Raw genomic sequence first — 22,299 nt, forward strand, 5'->3', positions numbered from 1 at the left:
AAATTGTTTATATTTATGCATATTCAAAAAGCTCATATAGATTTTCGTTGAATTGAACTATTTTTATGTATATACATAAAAAAAAAAAAAAAAAAAAATTATATTAATTATTAAAATTTTATATACAATTGTGAAATGAAGATGAAATTATAATAAAGTACAAATTTAATTTAAAAATGAATAATATTAAAAATCTTTAGCATAACGTAAAAAATTTTATGAACAAATACGTTCCATTTACATAAAATATGTGAATAAATCAAGACTTTTGGTGAAGATATTATAAAAGTATAATTAACTTTCTTTTTTTTAAATTTATAGCTAAAATATTTAATTTTTAAAATACCAATTTTTCCCATGTAATTTATATAAATTAAAATTGAAATACTTAAAAGGTTTCTTTTTGAAATTTAGTAGTTGAAGAAGTAAAATATATGAGTTTATTCGTTTTTCATTTGAAAAATTATGAAAATTTTTGATTTAACAAATGATTATCGCTTATATTACTTTAATCTATTGAATATGGCTTATTTTCTTTTTGTGTTGTTAGTCATTTACAGTTTTTTTTTTAATGAAGAAATTATATGGATACAATGATATTCTTTCTTAAAAATAAGTTCTCTTATAAAAATAAATTTTAATTAATACTAAAATTTAAGTTTTTAACTTAAAATAAAATAAAGTAAAATAAAATAAAATAAAACACTATATAATATATTAGCTTTAAATATTTCTTCTAATTAAAAAATATGCATATATATATAATATAAATTTACTTATCCTTTTATTTCTACTAATTTTTTTTATTAAAATAAAAAAAAATGCCCATAAATATTTTTTTAAACAATACGTACCACTTTAGTATATAAAAAAACAAAAAAGTTTAAAAATTCAATCCCAAAAAAAAATAAAAAATACAAATAAAAAAATAAAAAATTCCTATATATTGTAAAAATAATAAATATATATTGATATAAACTCACTGGAAATTATAAATTCAATTTTATTTATTTAAGGCATATATATAAATATGCATATTTCTTTTCTTTTTTCAAATATTCCATACATTTATTTCACATTTTCCTCCCATTGATGTAACATACGATGGTATATTGGTATTCTCTGATTTCTTTATAGAGATATTTACATTATTTTGATTAACTTTGTTGATATAAAAAATATTCTTTCTTTGAATGAGCTTCTGAATAATTGGAGGTAAATTAATATAACTACAGGCCTTTGTTACAATAGTTAAAGGTTTTTTATAGTCTTTTACATCTAACCAAAAGCGAGTAATTCTATTATTGTTTCCATGTATGAATCTAATCGTTCTATCTTTCAATGAATGAGAAAGTGAATTAACAGTAAATTCTTTATCAAAAGACCAATTAATAATATCATCACTTAATATTAACATGTGCGTATGATATGATACCTTTAACTGTATATATATTCTTGTGAAATTATGTTTCTTTATTTTTTTATATCCTAAGTTTGTTTTTATTGCCCCATTATATAATAATTCATATTTTAAGTTTTCTTCTGTTATGTTTTTATTCATTAAGTCTTTATTCTCTATATAATTAATATTAATATTAGGTTCTCCTATTTTTTTTTTAAATAAGGCATTATTTTCAAAGGATTCATCCTGAATATCATCAAATGGTTCATTTAATTCATAAAAGTCTTTTTGATTTCCTTCACTGAAATCAATATCATTTTCAATGGATGATTTATAAGGAACGAAATCAAAATATCCACAAAAGTTCGGGATATTAAAGGTATGGCCATAATTTTTATTTAAATTTGCTATATTCTGAAATTCTAATTCATATTTATCTGATAAATTTTCTTTATCAATAAATTGTTTTATCTCATTTAAATATATTTCTTTTAAATTTTCTCCATTATTAAAAAAGTTTATACCGTATTTATTTAATTTCAGATCATCACAAAGACCAAAACTTAAACCATTATATTCATCAGTTATATTCCCCATGTCATCTCGCACTTTTATGCTTACGTTAGCTATGTTTACTCTCTTTAGAGCTTTTTCGGAAAATGGGTTTTTTAAAAATAATAATATATATAGAAAAGATAAAAAAAAAACTAACTTAAAAAAAGAATTAATATATTTAAACTCTTTTTTGTTCACTATTAATAAAGGAGTACATAATGTAATTAACGCAAAAATTCCCAAAAAAACTATAACTGACATTTGAAAATCTGCTGTTATATATTTTACTATATTATAGAGACCACTTTTTGAGACAAAAATAAAAATAGCCCAATGAGATATATTTATTATATATGCGTATACATAAATCATAGGTATATAAGATATAAATAGTTTATTTCTGTAGCAAATAAAATTAAATGAATCTTCATTTTTTTTATTTTTTGATTCTGGGAATATTATATTTAAAATGATCTTCAGTACTTTTACTAATAATATACCACTTGCAAAAAAAAGTAGAATAAAAGATACCCCTAAATTTAAAAAGAATGCTAAAATAAAAAGTAACATATATAAGTAAAAGGATGCGTTATAACCATATAATTCCATATATAAAGATACTTCATTACAAGAAAATTTGTTCTTAAGTATATCACTTTCTGCGTTTTTTTTTTTTATTTGAAACACTTTTTTACTATCTATACAGTTATCTTTACTCTTTATTTCTCCTTCATATTCTTTTGTATTCTCTAATTTATTATTTTTAGTTAACTTTCCTTCTTTTCTTTCATTAACATTTATTTCACTATATTCTGTTAAATTTAAACAAACATCTTGTTCAATATGTAAAGATTCTCTTGTTCTTCCATCATAAAATTTCCCATTTAGTTCTGAAACACCGTTCTTTGCTTTCTCATTTTTCTTATTATAATTAATTTCTTTTTTTTTTAATAAAGTCACAGTAATTCTTGTTACGTAATAATGAACATAATAAAATGACACAAATGCAAATGACCCATAAACTAAATAAGCCAAAAATACATTAGTAAAATAAAACATTTTTAGATTTATTAAATTCATAAACAAATCAAATATATACAATAGTCCAATCGTTAATAATGAAGGAAATATATAGCATGTTAGGAGTACCAACAAAGTTGAATAAATACTAATTTCTTTGTTATTTAATTTTTTTTCTATTATCGATAAAAAAAATTTTAGTAAGGCAAGAAACAAAAAGTAAAGAATCATATTAAGTTTACTTATTACTAATACGTAATAAGGTATAAAATCATAATAAAAGTAATGCTCTCCAATTAATATATTCATGAAATTATTAATTTTTGTAGTCATCAATTTAAAAAAATTATTTATAAATGTATTTTTATCGGTCTTATTTGTGTTATCTTTGGAATTGTTTTCTAGATTTTTTTTTTTTTCTGCTATAAAATCATCATGCATATCTCTTATTATATTTGATATTAATTCTAACAGGTTATCACCTAAATGTTGCATAGTTCCTCTTTTTAAGTTATTTATGTCATCATGAGGTGTATGGTAAAAATATCCCTTTAAACATGTAACTATATCAAGACCCTGAGAAGATTTAATGAAAGAATTATATGCTTTATAATCAGTATTATTTCTAATGACATACTCTGCATCATGAGCAAATGATGAAAAAGTAGGATTTAAAGAGTATTTTTTATAAAATTTTAAAATTTCTTTATTTTTATCTGGAGTTCTATATATTATAAACTTCCCTCCATATCCTATAGAATCTAAATTGATATAATACTTTACATCAAGAGACCATATATGAAAATTGCTGAACCCGTGGGCACTTAACAAATAAGCTTCTTCTGCTCCGTTAAAATTTAAAATAAATGGAGTTAAAAATGCTTTTTGACTAATTAAATTCCTGAACAATTCAATCATAACAGCTACAAAGGCTCCAGCGTCAGAAACAGCAGGAGATTGAATGGCACTATCATAATGAGAAGCAATCATAAAATAATTCATTCGTATTGAATTCAGAAAGAAACTTTTTAATTCTTGTTCATTCAAACTTTGTGAAAATTTTTCTTTTTCATATAATTCATAATTTTTTTCGAAATTCTCATTAATTATATAACCAGATAATGCACGAATTAAATATGTAGCAATTCCTTCATATACCGTTGTATATAAGTCATAATATCTATATGTAGACGCATAATTCTTGTAATGTTGTTCGTCTATATATATTAATTTATTTGTTATATGGTCTTTTTTAATATTCGAAAAATTCTCTAAAATATGTTCATTATAATACACATTTCTTTTTACATCAAAATAATATAATCCGTTAAGCTTTGCATCATTACACGATATATTTTCGTTACAAACAATTAAACCTTCTGTTTCTATTATATGTAGTTTAACCATGTTTATCATATTTTCTTCTTTTACGTGTAAACTTTCTAATTTATTATTATCCATTTCACTCTCTTCAAAGCAAATGCAACTATTTTCTTTTATAAAAGGGGCTATTATTTCATTAAATTCTAAATTTTTTTTATAATTATTTACCAAATCATCTGGAATATATATTCCATATTTAACATAACCTAAATTTATATAGTCTGATTTTTCTTTTAATATTTTTTCAAATAACTCTTTTTTTATTAGTTCAACTGCCATCACTTCGTTGGCATAATGCCCGACTTGTTTATATAAATAATCTAAATAATCTACATTAATATTGCTATCTAATATATTATCTTTTACTTCTTCATTAAAGGTGCTTAATCTATATGAAGTTTCCAAGCTTCTTTCCTCAGAAAATATTTCATCTGCTACATCTTTTTTTAGTGGTTTTGTTAGATTATCAAAATATACATAAAGATATACATGCAGAAAAGTAAAAATTACAATATATACACAAGAAATAAATATATTTTTCATTTTTTAAGATAATCTTAATTTGTAAATCATACAATATCTCTCTTTTTATTAATGATTTTTACTTTCATTAATTATCATTAAAAATAAAAATTAAAAAAAAAATTAGCATTTTATTAATTGCTTATTAAAAAAAAGTATACCTATTCACAATTATAACATTTATTTCTATATTTTTTTGTTTACGCAAATATACATTAAATACTATTTTACATTTATTTAAAATAATATAAATGGGATCTTGTTTAAAAGGAATATTGTAGTTACTAAAAAAAATATTAAATATATTTTTATTAAATATAAAAAAAAAAATAATATTTTTCGTATTAAAGAAATATGAAAAAGTTACTTATAAAAGTGTATCGAGAGCATGTTTAATAGATAACATTAAGCATTATGAAAAATAAAAATAAATTAAGTTGAATCCGTTTAATAAAATAAGTTTCTTCTAATGAATAATATTAAAAATAATAAATATAATTCTAACAAAAATTAAATATAAAAAAAGTAATAATTTATAATTTATTTGGAATATTTTAATATAAATATAGGTATATATAAACTAAAATATTATTATAAAAGTTTTTTACATTGAAATTATGAAGTATATATTCTTGATAAATAATGCACTTAATACTTTATAATGCTTAAAAAATTTATCTTTAGATATTTATTTCTTATTATCTTTTTATAGGTACCCTTTATTAACATTTTTATTGTAGCTTATTTATTTTTTTTTTTTTAGTAAAACAAATCAATTTTTTTTTATAGTTGAATTGAAAAAACTATATACATTAATGTTTTAATTTGTGAAACATTCTTTTTAAAAAAAGTTTAATTTAAATTAGTATTATAATAAATATTTTATTAAATCAAAAAAAAAAAATAAAAAAAAAAACATAAAATGTTATATAATTCATTACTTTTACATATTTATGATAATTGATAAATTGTTCATATATTTGTAATAATCATAACTTATGCACATTCATTTATCTTTTTTTTTTTTATTTTTATTCTTAAAAAACATATGGATAATATATGTTGACCATTAATATCATTAATTATCTATATGCTCTGAAATTTTTTTTTCCAAATCTTGAGGTGGTTGTGTAGCATCTAAATTAATCAGTAAATTTTTGTTTTTATAATAACTTATTAAAGGTGTTGTTTCATTTTTAAAAATATGTAATCTTTTTTTTAAAACCTCTTCATTATCATCTTCTCTTTGTATTAAAGGTTCATTAGTAATATCATCTTTGAAAGGAGTTTTTGGAGGATTAAAAATTTTATGATAAATTCTTCCAGATGGCTTATGTATTAGTCTACCACTAATTCTTTTAACTAATACATCATCTGGAACACTAAAATAAAAAACTCCATTTAGTTTGGTTTGATTTTTTTGTAATAACTTATTCAAATCTTCTGCTTGTTTTACATTTCTTGGATAACCATCAAGAATAAATCCTTTTCTACATTGAGGGGAATTTAATTTTTCATCTACTAATGACAATACAATATCATCATCGACTAATTTTCCTTCACTTATTATATCCTTTACTTTATTTCCTATTTCACTTTTTTTTTCTATTGCTTCTCTTAATAAATCACCAGTGGACAAATGACAATAACAATGAGATTTTTTTAAATTTAATGATTGTGTTCCCTTTAAAAATTAAAATAAAATGTTATTAAAAATTATATTTTTTTTATTTTTCTATTTTTAAATATATATAAAATATAATTCTACAATAAATTTGTATTTTGTTATATACATATTCATGTTATTCTTACTATTTTTTTATCAATATATTTAAAAGTAATAATATATTTTTTATTTTTTCTCTTTTTTTTTTACTTTTCCTGATCCTGGAGCACCTAAAAAAATATATCTTCCATCTGGTTTACTTAAACATGAATATCTTCTTTTCAATTCATTCAAAAGATCAATTGTTGAAATATTCTCTAAGTTACTCATTTTGTAAAAAAATTTTCGTACTAAATATAATATACAGAATTTAACTATTAAAAATTTTGATAATTTTTTAAAAAATTTATATAAATAAAAACTGCAATTGAAACAGAAATGCATATATTCAGTAAGAATTTTGAGAAATTATTTACGTAAAAGTAAACATGAATTAGTTTTAATTCTTTTTTTATATTTTTTTATTTTTTTTTTTTGTTAGCTGTACATATAGAAAAATAATTCAATGTTTAATATTATTAATAAAAGAACGAAAAAGAAATAAATAAATATACTTTTATGTATATAAATATATATATATTATATAATTTGAAAAAATAAAACAAAGAATAAATAATACTTTATATTTGAAATGAGTAGTAGATATTTTTAGTCATATATTTAAAATGTAATAATAATTTATAAATATAAAAATATAAGCTAATTTATATTGTTATATGAATTAAAAAAAAAATATAACAAATGAATAAAAAAATAATATATGATCAAAAATTAAATTTAATAAAAAAAAAAAAAAAAAATTAAGTATAAAGCAGAATAATATAAAGAATAAACAGATAAATAAAAATCCTCTAATTACAAATATATAAAGCTTTAAATTATGTAAATAAATTACTATTTCATTTTAATAATTCTAAAATTATTATATTCTATATACAAAAAAATGCAAATGATAATTTATTTTATAATCTAGAAACAATTTTATATATATTTAATTCTATACTAAAAAAAAAAAATTAATAGTGATGGTGTTGTATATTATTGGTTTAGGTTTAGGGGACGAGAAGGATATAACAATTAAAGGAAAAGAAATTATCGAAAAATCAGATATTGTTTATTTAGAATCATATACTTCTATTTTATTTATTTCAAAAGAAGATTTAGAAAAGTTTTATAAAAAAAAAATTTATGAAGTAGATAGAAATTTTGCTGAAGAAAATTGTGAAGAAATTTTAAGTGAAGCAAAAAATAAAATAGTTTCATTTTTAGTTGTGGGAGATCCTTTATGTGCTACTACCCATCATGATATTATTTTAAGAGCAAAAAAAGAGAACATTAAAGTACACATCATTCACAATACTTCTATTATCTCCGCTATTGGTGAAAGTGGAATGCAACTATATAATTTTGGTCAAATAGTGTCAATCCCTTTTTTTGAAAAAGATTACAAGCCTACTAGCTTTTATGATAAAATTAAAATTAATTTATATAATAACTTTCATACGTTATGCTTATTAGATATTAAAGTAAAAGAAAGAACAATAGAAAATATTATGAAAAATAGAAACATATATGAACCACCTAGATACATGACTATTAACGAAGCTATTGAACAACTTTTATACTGTGAAGATATTCATAAAAAGAATGTTATTACGCAAAATACTATGGGTATTGCTATAGTTAGAATAGGATCAAATAATCAACAAATTATATCAGGAAATTTATTGACATTAAAATCGTTGAATTATAACAAACCTTTACATTCCCTAATAATATGTGCACCTAAATTACATGATATAGAAAAAGAATATTTTGACATCCATTTACATAAAAATTAAAAAAAAAAATCTTCTCTTTTTCCTATGTTTATATTTGTTATTTTTTATTCATATTTTTTTTTTTTCTAACTTTTTCATTAAATAATATATATTTACTCAAAAATTAAAAAGTCCACTTAATTTTTTCTTTTTTTTTATCTTTTATAGAACATTGATTTTTATTTTAAGATTTAATTAAAAACTGATACATTATTTATTAAAATAAATATTCCTTTTAAATTAAATATTTTATAATACTAAGTATATATTATTATTGCAATTTTGTTACATATTGTTTTGCTTTATCTCTTTAGGAAATAGAAAAAAAAAAAAAACTTATTTATATTATTGTTTTGATATTAAACACTTTACATCGTGAGTGTCATATTTTCACTTATTCTTTTAACAAAAAAAGAATTTATATAAATAGTTTTTTTTTTTTTTTTTTGACCTTTTTAATTTTTGTAAGAATATACTCGCATATGTATATGCATATTTTTTCCATTATTAATTAATATATTTGTCTATAAAAATGTGGTGTAATTACATTCGCAATTTTTATTAATATGGATAATTTACAAAAAAATGGGAAATATAAATAAAATAATTTATAAATACTTTTGACTTTTTCGTATATTTAATTAGTTTTTTTTTTTATTTTTTAATTAAATATTCTATAAATAAAAAATCATATAATCCTTTAATAAAATATGTAGACGTATTTGTGTACTTATAATTACATTTATTTCTTAGCACCCTCCATGAATTTAATTAAATTGTTTTTTCTTTTTACCTATTTAAAAATATATTAAAATGACTAAAGTATTTATCTTTTTTTTTGCATTAAATAGTTTTTTTTCATACATTTTTACATGTATTCATGTTGAAGATACTTTCAAAATTAAACTAAATAAAATAAATACTGGGGATTTTTTAAGAATATGTTGTAATAACTTTTGTTCTTATTTGAGATATGATGTAACTAAAAAAACATATTTATTAATTAAGGAAAATATTACATCATTTAGTTGTAAAAATACAACGGTAAAATTATATTATTCTAATGAGCATTACTTTTATTTCTCACATTTTATCTATGCCAACATTAATCAAGTAAATGAATTTGTTGATTCTTTTGAAAATGAAAAAAAAAAAATTATTTTTTGGAAACCTTTTTTTGAATTCATAGAAATAAAAAAGGGAAAAAAATACATTTATAAACCTCTTGGTTATTATCAAAAAAGAAAATATAACAACCAAAAAAAAAACTTTATTTCAAAAGATAAATTAAATGATTATAATAACGGAGTACCTAATACAAAAAAATTCAGTAGTGACAAAAAAAAAAAAAATGAAGACACTAGTACTAAAAATGATAACATAAATTTCGAAAAATGTAAAGATTACCTAAAAAAGTATAATAAAAATAATATTTGTAATATGAGTTCGTTAATACAAAACTTTAAAGAATTAGTTGTTCAGATAAAAAAAGAAAAAATTGGAATTTTTGATAATTCATTACATGTTACAGAAAATTATGAATATACTAATAATATAATAAATAATAATAAAAAGAATTCAGGTAATATAATAGAAGAATCTAGTTCATTTCATAAAATATATAAAAATTACCTAATGAAAATTGTTCTTACTTACAATCCTATATTTTTATTTTTGTTTGAAGATCAAAATATTTGGAACTTTAGTATTAAAAAGATTAACACAAGCTTAGATACTGATTATAAAAAAAAAGGATTAATGTACAAGAAAAATTATAAAGTACTATTAAGAAAAGAAATTGTGATACTTATTTTTATTATTTTAATAATACTAATTCAAATATTTTTGAAAAGAAAAAAATGTAAAATAAAAGCAGAAAAATATTCAAATAAAAAGAATAAAATTGCTGAAAACAGACTAGCTGAAATTCACGTAGAGTATAATAGCAAAATACAAACAAATGTTGGTTCTAAAATAAAAGATATAACAGATGAAGATTTAATAAATTTAATGGCTCATAATAAAGCGGAAATAATAATCGTTTGTCAACCTTAATTTTTCTTAATTTTTTTTGTTAATATTATTAAAAAATGTATCTATCTTTACATTATTAGATATTTAAAAGAAATTTTTATTTTTCATTTATTATTATTTTATGTTTTTTTTTTTTCTTTTCCTCTCAATTATATCTACATACTTATTCTTCTTATTTAATATTTTAAATATAAATTAGCATCTTAATTTTTAAGTGTTTTTTTTAAATATTTTTTTTTTCATTTTTTTTTCTGATAAATATACATGTTATTTTTAAAAACAAAAGTTTATTTCTTTTAAATTCATTTTCGTATTTTTAAAATCAAAAATAAATTATAACATTATGTTTATTTTATCTTATTTTTTTTTTATAAGAAAAGAAGTTTTAGTTTCATTTTGTTAAATCAGTACTTCCGTTTTTATATTTTTGAAAATTTTTAAAAATATTCCATGATATTTTAAGAATAAATTTATTATGCCATATTTTATAGAACATATTAAAAAAATAAAATAAAATAAAATAATTAAAATTAATAATTTTTTTATTTAAATATAATTTATTCTACTGAAAAAAAAACTCAGTACATATGTATTTATTTCTTCACTTTTTTTTTTTTTTTTTTTTTTTGATAAGTATTTTAGTTGTATATAAGCAATAATGTCTCATTTATCTAATATGATAATTTTTTATTATGATATGGACATATAAATAATTGGTTAATTAATTAAGAAATTTTTTAATCCATATAAATAAGTATAGCAACAAATACATGATAATATAAAAAGGCATTCATTTTTGAAAATACATCGTATATCAAAATAATAATAAAAAAAATAATTTTAAATAACTATAATATATAAAAATAATAAATATATAATCTTAAAAATTTAGACAACTTTACTGAATAAATGTATAAGTAAAATGAAAAATTAAAAATAAAAATGATTGATTCTTTTGAAATTACAAAATTATGTGATTATGAAAATGTAAATAGTCACTTAATAAAAATAGGATCTTTTAACATTCTATGTGATTTGCCGTTAAACCCAAAAGAAATATTAAATTTTAAAAAAACTGTTTCAAATTCTAAAAATTTTGATAATGAAAAAAATGAGTGTATAAATTTAAGTAATTTAGAAACATATTCTTTATCGAATAAGTTATTATTAGACATAAGTAATATCCCGTTGAAAATTCATATAATTTTGATTTCATGCATAGAATGCTTTATGGGTTTGCCTATATTTTGTAAATATTTTGATATTAGTGAAACGCATATAATTTGTACAAAGCCAGTATTTACCTTTTCTATGAGTGCGGTTGATAATTTACAAAATAAAGAAAATTATTTACCTTCATGGAATGAAGAATACATTCATACTAGTTTTAATGAGGAAATTTTTAAAAGCGATGAATATTTTGATTTAAAATTAAACTTTAAAAATTCCTTACATTTGTTATCATATAAAGAGAAGGTTAGTTTCAAGCAAAATGATGAAGTAATAAATATTACTTTATATAGTAGCGGTTATTCTTTAGGTAGCTGCAATTTTTTTGTTGCAACAGATCTTATTAGTATTTTCATTATCAATAAAAGTTCTTATAATATAAAAAGACACCCATCACCATTTGACACTTCTTGTTTAGAAAAAGCAGATTTTGTTATATTTACTTCGTACTTATCTAGTAATCAAAAATATTCTATAAAAAATGAAGTTGGTGAAAATAATGAAAATCTTCTAAAAAAAAAAAGTTTGATAAATTATACAAACCCTTTAATAAATGAGGAGAATTCAAAAAATATGAATTCTTCAAAAGATTTGAGAGAATTAATTAAAAGAAAATTAATTTTATGCATTGAAAAGTCGTATAAAGACAGTTTAAATAAAATATGTTCCATTGTATTAGAAACAATAAAAAGAAAAGGTTGTGTATTAATTCCTGTTGATTTACATTTTTTATATTTTATTGAACTAGTAGAATTGATAGGAGTAATAATAAGTAAATATTTAACTAAAGAAGAGCAAGTATTAGTTTTTAGTGTGATATCAAACATAAGTAATGTAATACACCAAGCTGATTTATGTGCAGAATGGGTAGAAGAATCAAGAAAAAAGAAATGCAGTAAAATGTCTAATCCACAAGGACCTTTTTCTATTGAAATTATGATAAAAAATAATAGATTAATAATAGGAAACACTATAAATGATATATGCAAATATTTTAGATATCCCTGTGTTTGTTTTATTCAAGATTCTACCCTAAGATTTTTTGAATCTTCTATTTTATTAGAAAAATGGGCATTTAATGAAAATAATTCCATTATATTTATTGATCCTTTTTATGATCCCATTTCCATTTTATATCCTTTTAATATTTATAATAAAAAAATTACTACTTATTATTGCCCTCTTATATGGGATCTTAATGAATTTAACATTATTGATATTATGAATATTAATACTAATAAAAAATGCATTTATATATTATCTGATAGACTACAAGCTATATTTAAAGAGAATCAAGAAATCTTTGAAAATAATACATTAAATTATGAAATGAATAACGAGAACGTAGATGATGAACATATTAGTAGCGAAAATAATATATCAAAGAAAGATAATAATAAAAGTGATTTAGTTATAGATTATGATAAAAAGAAGTTTTTATTTGACATAAAAAATAATATAATATATATATATCCATTGAAAAAAAAAGAAATAATATTTAGTAATTTTTTAGAATTTAATAAAAAAATGCATCCTGTTCGTTTTTCTATTGATGGTACAAACAATTTAGAAAAAATTCTAAAAAAAATAGATAATTTCTATTGTGCAAAAGTCAAGTGTAAATATACTAGCTCCTTTATGGGTGACTACATAAAGGAAGATCACATAGAACAACAAAAACAAGAAAATAATATACAAGAAGTAAAAAATAAAACTTGTACAAATAAAAGTAACATTGATTTAATGTTTGGTTCAATAAATGTAGATGATTTTATAAATAATTTGTTGGATTTTGGTTATGATAAAGATGATATAACATTACAATACTTGGATAATAATAAATCAGATACAATGGAAAATAATTACATATGGTATATTTTCATTAAGTCTATTAATTCTAAAATAATATGTTATACAAAATACGACATTGAAGTATTTAGTAGTAATGTAACGTTAAGACAACAAATTAAGCAAATATTAAGCAAGTTAACAAGTCGCTTATAAACAAAAATAAGATAAAATATAATATACTAAAATATATGCATTTAGCATTACTCTATCTTAACTATAATTTTAGATATTAAATCTTTTAAAAAAAATTTTTTTTTTTTTTTCAAATATATATAATTCTTATAAATATTTTATGAAAGTTTGATATGTTTTTTTATAAACAATTTATATATATTCTAAAATATATATATATATGATAAAAAATTTAAAAAACCAAAAATTATAATAAATAATATCTATGAGAAAACATATGAATATAAGAAATGAAAAGTTATAAAAAAAGGTAATTGAAAAAAAAAAAAAACCTAAGACATAAATAAATGTCTTATAAGTATATAAATATGTTATGTATTAAAAAAAAATTTATAAAATTATTAGTAGAGATTGTATATACAAATAAATAAATATTATATTCACATAATAAATTATTATTTGATTATTTGCTTTAGTTTATTTGAATACTAATTAAATTTTTATATAAATATATTTTCTCTTTTTTCAAAATTTTCTCTTCCAATTTTTTTTGTTTGCATGAAAATTACCCCATATTTCTCCATGTAAACGAACCCTTTTCAAATAACCAGGTGGTAATTTCTCCATCTTATCTCTTCTTTGTTTAAAATATAAATAATACTCTTCCGGTATATTTTCAATTTCATTATGAACTCCTTCAATTCTTAATAGTGAATCATCTTTTAGAGAGGCTATATATTTTGTTTTAAAAAATCCATTTTCATCAAGGGAATTTGATGTTATATTGTTATTATTATAATATTCAGTAAATAAATTATCTGATTTAATTTTCAATATATTTGTTTCAGAATCAATTTTTATACTTATATCTGGTAGTAAATAACCAGCTATATTCCTTTCATATTTTATATTTTCATCTTCTAACTGGCCTATTTCCATTAAGCATATAGTACCTATTTCTTGTATTACATACCTCTGATATATTTTTGCATTTACGAATATTTTCCCTATTTTTTCTAAATATTTTTTATTAATACCTGGCATTATTTCATTACCATTTATTAATATAATGCGTATATTACTTGCTTTGTTGTTAATAAATTCTTTTTTTGTTACATTATTAATATCGGAGTTCTCAAAAAAATTAACAAAATCACGAATTAGGTAATTATTACATACTAATATACTTATAAGCTTTTCTGATTGTTGTATTTCTTCAAATAAACTTAAAGCATCAATGAAATAAAAATCGCTATTTATAAAATCATTTTTTATAATTAAATTATGAACTGAGAAGTTATTATTTTTTTTTTTCATATTATTTTTAAACCATTTCATAAAATCGCTATTATTTAATAATTTATTTTTACTCACTTCTGGAAACACAATAGTACCACCTGCATATATCACACTAAATAAAATGTCAAAATATTGTATATTATTTGCTGGCATACATATTAAAACAGTGTCTTTTTCATTAAATTTTATTGTTTTATTAAAGTTCTTTGATTGATTAAATATATTTGATAACAAAAATTTTATGCTTTTATCACATTCATTTTCTTTTGATAATTGTAAATGAATAGAAACATTATGTTTATCTGTTAATCTTTCCCATTTTTCAATAAAAAATTTCTCATCTGTGTACTCATCATTTTGTGATTTGTTATCAATAAGGTATATTCTCTTCATTTCATTTAATAATTCTTTTTCTTGACTTTTATATTTTTCATATTTTTTAGAATCATATAAAAATTTCTTAGAGAAATTTTCCCTCCCTTCATTTAAGTCTTCTAAATATTCTTCATGAGATAGAATATCAGGTTTATCATAACAAATCAAAAATGGAATTTGTAAATTAAAAGATATTTCTTCAATATAATGTTTATAAAAAGGATGGCATAATATTAAGTTAGTATTATTTTCTGATAAGTAGAATGCATATTTTTCTTTTATTTGTTTTGATTTTTTTATTGGAGTAGGAATTGTTATATAATCAAAGTTATTCATTAAAATGCAAAATTTAAAAACAAGTTGTGAATAGCAAGGAGGGAACAAGCTACCTATTCTTTTTGCCTTATAATTAGATTCTTCATTTAATTTAAAATAATCATTTATATAATATAATAATTTTTTATTCATCAAATAAATATCATTGAAAAATTCTTTAGATGATACACTAGATTTATTTGTATAAATATTAAATGAACTATTGAAAATTTTTTTAAGTGTACTAAAATTACCTCTCTGTATAGATAGAGTGTTTGAATATATTTTTAAACGCATTTTTTCCTTTTTTTTCAAAAAAAAGAATATGCTTATATATATATGTGAAATAGAATATTTTTATTATTTTCAATTTTTTAAAATATGTAACTCTAAAACTTTTTAAATTTCAAGAAAATATTCCATAAAAATAATATAGTAATTGCATATAATAATAAATTATAAAATATTCTTTAAACCTATTCAAAAATATTAGTATATCTACTCGAGAATATTTTTATTTTCCCCTTTCTCTTTTTTATATTATTCATTAATTTATATATATGTGCAATGGATTATTCATTCATTGTATATATACATTTATTCAATAAAACTATTCATTTAGTATATATATATATATATTTTATTTTTTAGGTGATACTTATAATAATTTTAAACAAGAAAAATTTTTTGAATATATAATTATTCATAAATCATTGTCCATTCACTTTTTATTTTCGTTAAATATTTTACTTGGAAAATCTAAAAGACTTAAAAAAAAAAAAATTATAAAAACTTAAATATTCAGAAGACATTTCAAGTGATTGTAATGTGTAATATTATATTCTTGTTCTTTTTGTAATTATTTCTAAGATAACGTATTTGCGCCTATATATATTAATCGAATACACTTGTTTCTGTATATTAATGATACATTAAAAAAATATTACTTGTTCATTTTATTTCATAGTACATATGTTCTTTTTCCATTATTTTATTTTTCTATCTCTTTAAATTATTCCACTAAAATATGCCAATTTCAAAATTTGTTTTTAATGTTTAAAACTAAAAAAAATAGTTATATTTAAAATAACAGTTAAAAATTAAAGGGGAAGCATTTAAATATATATATCTAGAATTATATATTAAAAAAAATATAAAAATTCTAATGAGTATCCGTTAAAGTATAAATGATTTATTCATTAATAGAAAGATACATTTATATTTATAAATTAATATATAAATATTACTTTATTATTTAATTTTATAATTAAAACAAAAAAAAATAAATAAATAAAATTAAAAAATTCCTTGTTTATTATAAATACTTTTCTAATTTTGTAATATTAAAAAGAACAATTATTAAAAAAATGTATAATAGTAGTTTAAAAAATAATACATGAAAAATAATAAATAAAAAACATAATTATATACTTTTTATAGCATTTCTGTATATTAAAATATCTGAGTATTTTTTTTTTTTTTTATGCAAATAATTTTTTTTCATAAAATTTTTTTTTGATTTATTATATATTTATAATTTTTTCTTCAAAAAATACTATTTTTTTTTTTAAGAAAATTGTAAACTATAAATAGATTCAATATTTATCATTTCATTTTTAACCTAATTTTATTTTTATAAGAATTTTAATGATTATTTTGCATATTCCTGTTTCACTATCATTTTACATATTTTTTTTTTCTTAGCAATAAAATTTAAATAGAAATGGCTTACATTATTTAAGTTATTTTTAATAACTTCTATTTTATTTTTAATTATATAATATTTTTTTCTTTGGACATGAAATTCTAAATATAAGAAATATTTTAGCTTATTTGTAATATGATAAATTATAAAATTAATACTTTTTAATAATCAAAATTTAATCTATATATATTTAGTTGTAAAAAATATCTTTTATTTCAAATTTAAATATTAAACAAACAAGTGTTTATATATATATATATATATATAAATTAATATGAATAAATATTGTATATAAAGTAAATGAAAATCTAAATAAAGAAAATATGGGAAGAAAAAAACGTAAAAATATAGAATTAAAACCTTTTTGCTATTATTGTGATAGGGAATTTGACGATGAAAAAATTCTTATTCAACATCAAAAGGCAAAGCATTTTAAATGTTTACAGTGTAATAGAAAATTAGATATAGCTAATGGTTTAGTTGTACATATGTTGCAAGTTCATAAAACTAATTTAAAAGTAGTACCTAATGCATTACCAAAAAGGAATGATCCTGAAATTATTATAAGAGGAATGAATGGAGTACCTCCTGAAATTATTGAAGAAAATTTAAATAAGTTAAAGCAAAAACTAGGAGATAAAAATATTAAAAGACAACAACGAGTTAATTGGGCACAAGTTGCCATGGCACCTACAATGGAGCAATTTTTGCAGCAAGCTCAAACAGGGAACTTTACATTTCCAGGATTTAATTCACCTATATTACCACCGAGTAATTTATTATCTAATTCTACAGATTTACAAAAAAAAAATATACCACCTGCACCTTTATATTTACCTAATAATAATATAAATATGATGCAAACATCATTAAGTACCAATATATATTCTTCTAATAATCAACAAAACCCGGCAATACCCAACATTCCTCTTCACATACCTTCAAATATACCTCCTAATAATATAAATCCATCAGCTCCAACAGGGATTCCGCCTAATATTCCTCCACCAATCCCACCTAATGTTTCTCAAAAATATTCACAAAATATGCATTTATCAGGATCTTTTCTTTCACCAAATTTGCCAACAAATATATCCCAAACTCATCCGATGTGTGCGCCTCCAGGTATATCTCCACCTATTCCTCCATCCATACCACCAACAATGTCTCCGATTATGCCACCATCTGTGCCTCTTACAATTCCTCCTGCAGCTCCTCCTACATCTCCTCCTACATCTCCTCCTACAGCTCCTCCTACATCTCCTCCTACATCTCCTCCTACAGCTCCTCCTACAGCTCCTCCTACAATGCCTCCTTCAGTTCCCCTTGCAATGCCTCCCACAGTTCCACCATCTAATGATACATTAGCAACGACAACAAATTTATCTTCAAATACAAATAATGGAAAGGGACTAATAATTTCTCCTGGTGTTAATACAAACAATAATGTTAATAAAGCTAATGGAATGCAACATAATGTGCCTTCTAATGAAGGCATGAATCATCAGATAATGAATAATAACAATAGTAGTATCATAAATAATATTCAAATTTATAAGCAAAATTCATCGGAAATATCTCCAAATTATAATAACAATACAAATTTTCTTGGTAATACTCAAAAAAGTGAAGCAAACAATTCAGTAAAAGAAATTAATCGAAACTTAAATATTGATCTAAAAATAGAAGAAAATAATAAACTAAATAAGGAAAATGAACAGAAGTCAGAAGATAAAGAAGAGGAAAATAAAGATTCAGAATATATATATGATAACTCCATATCAACAACTATAAAATTATCTATTCCTCCACCTAATCCCCCACCATTTCCTCCAACAGGAGATTTAAAATTAAATTACAATGAAACGGTAATTTTTTTTTTTTTCTTCTTTTTTTATAGTATTTCTCTTATAAATGAACTTCCTAAATATGTTTTGATCAAATTATTTTCCTCTTTTTTTTATATATAGATTTCAGTAAATAAACTAAAGGCAATAAAAGAATTTGAGTGGAAAGACAACACAGAGAAATGACATGACATTGAAACAAAATGAAAAAAAGCGTAATTTAAAAGTTCATTGAGAATATAAACTTTTTTTTTTTTTATTTAAATAATTTTGTTTTATAAAGAAATGGAACTCTTGCTAATTTATGATTGTGTAACTTTATGTGTCGTTTTATGCACATTTGCATATTTATCATATATCACATTTTATATTTATTTCAAAATTAACTTTAATCCAAAATAATTATTCTTCTCTTTTTATTTTTATTAATATAAAAGTTATCACATGAAATAGAATTATTTTTATCTTTTATTTCTTTCAGATCACTGCCAGCTTTTTTTACTTTTAAAACATATACATTATCATCACCTGAATAAAAATAATAAAAAATATATTTACTTACATTTAATATATATACAAGTATATTTATTTTTTTTAGATATATTTCATATAAAAGAATAAAACATAAATATATAAGCATTGTTATATATCACTAAAACTAGTCATAAATCCCTAAAGTTATAAAAATTTTAAACATTCATTTTTTTTTTTTTTTGAATAAAGATGAGTTTGCTTTATATATTGCACATTTATGTAATTTTATTTTTTTATATAAATATTTCAAAATGATAATATATATATATAATAAATTTCAATATTTTATTTGAATACGTATATACATTTCTTTTTAAAAAAGGTATGTTTATATAATATTTCTACTTTTTATTCTTTTATATGACAAAATAATAAAATCAACTTATTAATTGAAAGAAATACGATTTTTTGTTTAGATTAAAAACATATTCATAATTTTTTTTTTCTATATATTTTTATGCATAAAATGTATTTCATTTTTTTATTAATCTTATAATTATATGAAGTTTTAAATAGGTATATAGTACATTTTAGGTTGGGATTGTTGTAATTACTTGAAGCGTGTGTTATTGTTCTTGGAATATTAACAAACCTCTCGTAACTTTTTGCATTTTCTAAGATTTTAAAATTATTACTATTATTTTCTGAATTTGCAAAATTTCTATTATTGTTTTTTTTAGTTATATATTTTTTATCATTACTTTTTGTATTTATATAACTTATATTAATTTTTGAACTTGAATAATTTTTATTTTTATTTTTTGAGTTTGTATAATTTGTACTGGATTTAGTATTTGAGGAATTTATAGAAATTTGATTATCTTTTTTTGTATGCATATAATTTATGGAATTTTCACTTTCTATATTTTTACAATATTTACTTAACGGATCTATTATAATTACATCATTATTTAAAGAGCAAATTTTATCATCATGTTCTTTTCTATTTTTAAATAAATGTTCACGTTGCTTCTCTGTTAAGCAGCTTTCAAGAGATAAATTTATTATTTTACCATCTTTGTCAATAAAATTATTTATTAACCTTTTTTCTGCGGCTTGTGCAGCCATTACCTTTGGGTTGATATTAAAAAATGTAGTTTTTCTTTTATTATTTCCTACCTTTTTTCCTGTATATCCTAAATCTTTATATATATATAATTCATTATATTCTAAAATTAGTTTATCTAGTAATTCATAAAAGGATTTATCATGATTACTATGTACTATATGTGCTAATTCATGTAGTAAAGTTCCCATTATATCATTAAAATGAAATATTTCGTTTCCTTTCTTATTTCGAAGTCTTATCTTATAAAAATTAAAAAAAATAACAAAATAAAATAATATATGCAGATTTACTTTCGTATACATGAAAATTTATTATTATAAAAGACTTTTATTATATTTTATTTTTTTTTTTTTTATCTATAGATTCAATATTTCATTGTGATCAGTTCTTTAAACTTATATTACTATTTCTTTTTATTTGAGTGAAAAATATCTAATAAGTTTTAATATATACCTTAATTTCTGAATTTTTTCCAATGTTTAGACCCAATAAATTTGGATTCGCAGGCAGAAATTCTGAAAGTAATTCAACTGAAAAACGTCTTTTTCTCATAATGGGCTATAATAGCAAAAAAATAAAATAAAATAAGATAAAATAAATTTTAAATATTGTAAATATTATTTTTCTTATGAAGGAAAATGATAAATTACAAACTATATTTTCACAAAAATATATCTAAATGAAGATGATATTTTTAATTAAAAATATTATTAATATTCTTCATCTTTTTTATTTTATTTTTCATTATTTGCTCTTTTTAAAGAGTTATGTTTTTACCATTACTTGCTCGGAAGCTTTCTTTAAAACGGCTTTTGCTTTTTTGTCATTTTCGTCTAAAACTTTAATTTTATGAATTTTATATTTTATATCATCTAAACTTTTTAAGTTCATTGCTTTAAAGAAAAATTATATAATTTAACATCCTTATTTTTTTATTTTTTTTGTTTTTTCTGCTTAAAAAATAAAATGTACTATATTGCACAGAAACAATTTAGTTTGCTTTTTTAATTTAGAGAAATATATAATTTTTAATGAAACATATATCTAGCTATCACATTTTACTTTTATTAATTTAATGAAAAGGCAACATAATCTTAAGGTTTATATTTTTATAGCTCTCTTTAATATATTATTTTATGTTAATAAAAAATTTAACTTTTTAAAATATTTATTTAAAATAATATTTTTTCTTAAAAAAAAATTAGAATATTGCTGAAATTTTCATTTATAATAAAAAGTAAAATTCAAAAAAATTTTACATTATCTGATTTCAAAAGAAAATAATTAAATTTATTAAAAAAAAAAAAAAAAAAAGAAAAAAAGAAATGTGCTTCTGATTAATTGCAAAATTTAAATATATATGTTTAATTTTTATAAATGTTTGAATTATTTTTTTTTTTTTTTATCTTGGCTATTTTGTTCTTTAAAAAAATATAACTAAAAGGTTAAAATATATTTTATTAATATATAGTCTAAATTT

The 22,299-nt window shown here is 19.7% G+C and overlaps 8 protein-coding genes across 8 annotated transcripts; 4 read left to right on the forward strand and 4 right to left on the reverse strand.

The window, feature by feature from the left end:
* Positions 1-1,051: 1,051 nt before the first annotated feature.
* On the reverse strand, positions 1,052-4,903 carry PRELSG_0806600 (peptidase, putative; the record flags this gene model as incomplete). Its single annotated transcript, XM_028676125.1, has 1 exon — positions 1,052-4,903. The coding sequence occupies one exon, from the start codon at positions 4,901-4,903 to the stop codon at positions 1,052-1,054; it is 3,852 nt and encodes a 1,283-aa protein (XP_028532645.1).
* A 1,057-nt stretch (positions 4,904-5,960) lies between these two features.
* AK1 (adenylate kinase, putative) lies at positions 5,961-6,878 on the reverse strand (the record flags this gene model as incomplete). Its single annotated transcript, XM_028676126.1, has 2 exons — positions 5,961-6,566; positions 6,759-6,878. The coding sequence occupies 2 exons, from the start codon at positions 6,876-6,878 to the stop codon at positions 5,961-5,963; spliced, it is 726 nt and encodes a 241-aa protein (XP_028532646.1).
* Positions 6,879-7,633: 755 nt separating this feature from the next.
* PRELSG_0806800 (diphthine synthase, putative) lies at positions 7,634-8,449 on the forward strand (the record flags this gene model as incomplete). Its single annotated transcript, XM_028676127.1, has 1 exon — positions 7,634-8,449. One exon carries the CDS (start codon positions 7,634-7,636, stop codon positions 8,447-8,449), a length of 816 nt encoding a protein of 271 aa, XP_028532647.1.
* A 792-nt stretch (positions 8,450-9,241) lies between these two features.
* PRELSG_0806900 (conserved Plasmodium protein, unknown function) lies at positions 9,242-10,483 on the forward strand (the record flags this gene model as incomplete). The annotated part of the gene is made up of 1 exon (XM_028676128.1): positions 9,242-10,483. One exon carries the CDS (start codon positions 9,242-9,244, stop codon positions 10,481-10,483), a length of 1,242 nt encoding a protein of 413 aa, XP_028532648.1.
* A 921-nt stretch (positions 10,484-11,404) lies between these two features.
* On the forward strand, positions 11,405-13,696 carry PRELSG_0807000 (small subunit rRNA synthesis-associated protein, putative; the record flags this gene model as incomplete). Its single annotated transcript, XM_028676129.1, has 1 exon — positions 11,405-13,696. One exon carries the CDS (start codon positions 11,405-11,407, stop codon positions 13,694-13,696), a length of 2,292 nt encoding a protein of 763 aa, XP_028532649.1.
* A 504-nt stretch (positions 13,697-14,200) lies between these two features.
* Positions 14,201-15,961, reverse strand: PRELSG_0807100 (conserved Plasmodium protein, unknown function; the record flags this gene model as incomplete). Its single annotated transcript, XM_028676130.1, has 1 exon — positions 14,201-15,961. One exon carries the CDS (start codon positions 15,959-15,961, stop codon positions 14,201-14,203), a length of 1,761 nt encoding a protein of 586 aa, XP_028532650.1.
* Positions 15,962-17,692: 1,731 nt separating this feature from the next.
* On the forward strand, positions 17,693-19,339 carry PRELSG_0807200 (zinc finger protein, putative; the record flags this gene model as incomplete). Its single annotated transcript, XM_028676131.1, has 1 exon — positions 17,693-19,339. One exon carries the CDS (start codon positions 17,693-17,695, stop codon positions 19,337-19,339), a length of 1,647 nt encoding a protein of 548 aa, XP_028532651.1.
* A 265-nt stretch (positions 19,340-19,604) lies between these two features.
* On the reverse strand, positions 19,605-21,710 carry PRELSG_0807300 (metallopeptidase, putative; the record flags this gene model as incomplete). Its single annotated transcript, XM_028676132.1, has 4 exons — positions 19,605-19,744; positions 20,386-21,058; positions 21,273-21,377; positions 21,597-21,710. 4 exons carry the CDS (start codon positions 21,708-21,710, stop codon positions 19,605-19,607), a joined length of 1,032 nt encoding a protein of 343 aa, XP_028532652.1.
* Positions 21,711-22,299: the final 589 nt, after the last annotated feature.

This window comes from Plasmodium relictum (assembly GCF_900005765.1).
Source record: "Plasmodium relictum strain SGS1 genome assembly, chromosome: 8".
Classification (NCBI taxonomy): domain Eukaryota; phylum Apicomplexa; class Aconoidasida; order Haemosporida; family Plasmodiidae; genus Plasmodium; species Plasmodium relictum.